This window comes from Arachis ipaensis, chromosome B6, assembly GCF_059453495.1.
Source record: "Arachis ipaensis isolate K30076 ecotype BB chromosome B6, ASM5945349v1, whole genome shotgun sequence".
NCBI lineage: Eukaryota > Viridiplantae > Streptophyta > Magnoliopsida > Fabales > Fabaceae > Arachis > Arachis ipaensis.
The window spans coordinates 112061804-112063225 of record NC_142441.1 but is presented as its reverse complement, the minus strand read 5'-3'; the positions used below and the strand labels follow the sequence as shown (position 1 = coordinate 112063225).

Here is a 1422-nt window from a genome sequence, read left to right as displayed (position 1 = left end):
TTACCGGTTAAATGAATAATGACATCTCCATGTTAGCTTTGTGCCTTGTGTGTCAAGAGTCACGCTTTTTGGATATGGATTCATTCACCTATGCTAACTAGATTTATATGTTAGACAAAAGGACAAATAGGTCCCTGAGCTTTTGGCCCGTGGACATTTTCGTCCCTGAGCATTTGAAAATACTTTTAAATCCCCGACCTTAGCAAATTTTGGACGGATGAGTCCCTCCGTGGATTTGCCTCCGCCGGACCCATCGGAGAAGTCTGATCTGGCTCCCCTGAGGATGACATGGCACGCTTGGTTGACAGCTGGACTGCTGAGTAGAAAGTTCCCTTCGAAAATTGGACAATGAAGTCCCTGCACCACTAAACTACGTCGTTTTGCCACCCTACCCTAATTCTTAAATTGATTGCCCTTGTTTCTGGAGGCCAGTGGTGAGGAGTTGGACGTGCATCAACCATGGCTGCTAATGGAGCATCAGCAACATCGAGAAGAAGCCACATGGGAGTAAGAGAGGAAGATTCTGCCTCAAGCTCAAACCTTTATGTTCTTTACGACGGAGACCCGAAGGACGATGTCGCCCGGAGATGCTTCTGTGGAGTTTATGCGATAATGTATATGTTGAGGATGATTAGGAACCCAAACAGAGTCTTCATGGGTTGCCCATTCTATAAGGTAAGATAAGAAACCTGTGAAATTTGTTCTGTTGGAATGGTTTTGTATGGTGCATTTATTTTGGGTTTTTGTCAGGGAAACCAACCGCACTGCAAGTTTTTTCTTTGGGTGGATGAGCATTTGGCTAGAATTGGAAGCAGTGGTTGCGTCTTTGATAAAAGACCTGTGGTTGAGAAAGAGCCAGAAGTTGTTGAAGAGGATGAGGGATTCCATCATAGGATTGCTATTTTGGAGGAGAAGGTTACTGTGCTGGAGAAGAAAAAAAACCCCTTAGCTTGTTGTGTTGTTATTGTTGTATGTGCTGTTGTGGCTGCATTTTATGTTTGTAGTGACTGATAAATGAATTTTAGAAGGTAGAGTTGGAAAATGTGTTGATTCTGGTTTCTGTTTTGTAATGAAACATGGTCTTTAGGGAACATTTGTATCCTATTATCTATGTAAATGCAGTTAAAGTTATGATATCAATTGGGTGTTGAAATTATGTTGTCAATATGTGAAGAAGCCTTGAATGATTTCGTATAGTAGGCATAAAAGTTGTATACTTAACCACATAATATATATTAAAAGTTGCCCAAAAAGAACAATTCTGCTCAAGTGTATAGTATTATGAAGCTTAACATCACAAAAGTAAGCCTCAAACACCTAACAATATTGCAACAGTTTGTAAAAACCTAAGAGCTTGTTCAAAAAGCCACTAATTCTCCCAAAAAAACATTGTTGTCACATTCAACTTTCCTAAATGATATT

At 40.2% G+C, this 1422-nt stretch overlaps 1 protein-coding gene across 1 annotated transcript; it reads left to right on the top strand.

The window, feature by feature from the left end:
- The first annotated feature begins 459 nt into the window (after positions 1-459).
- LOC110264072 (uncharacterized) lies at positions 460-1011 on the top strand. The gene is made up of 2 exons (XM_021105817.2): positions 460-675; positions 751-1011. Exons 1-2 carry the CDS (start codon positions 460-462, stop codon positions 1009-1011), a joined length of 477 nt encoding a protein of 158 aa, XP_020961476.1.
- The last annotated feature ends 411 nt before the right edge of the window (positions 1012-1422 follow it).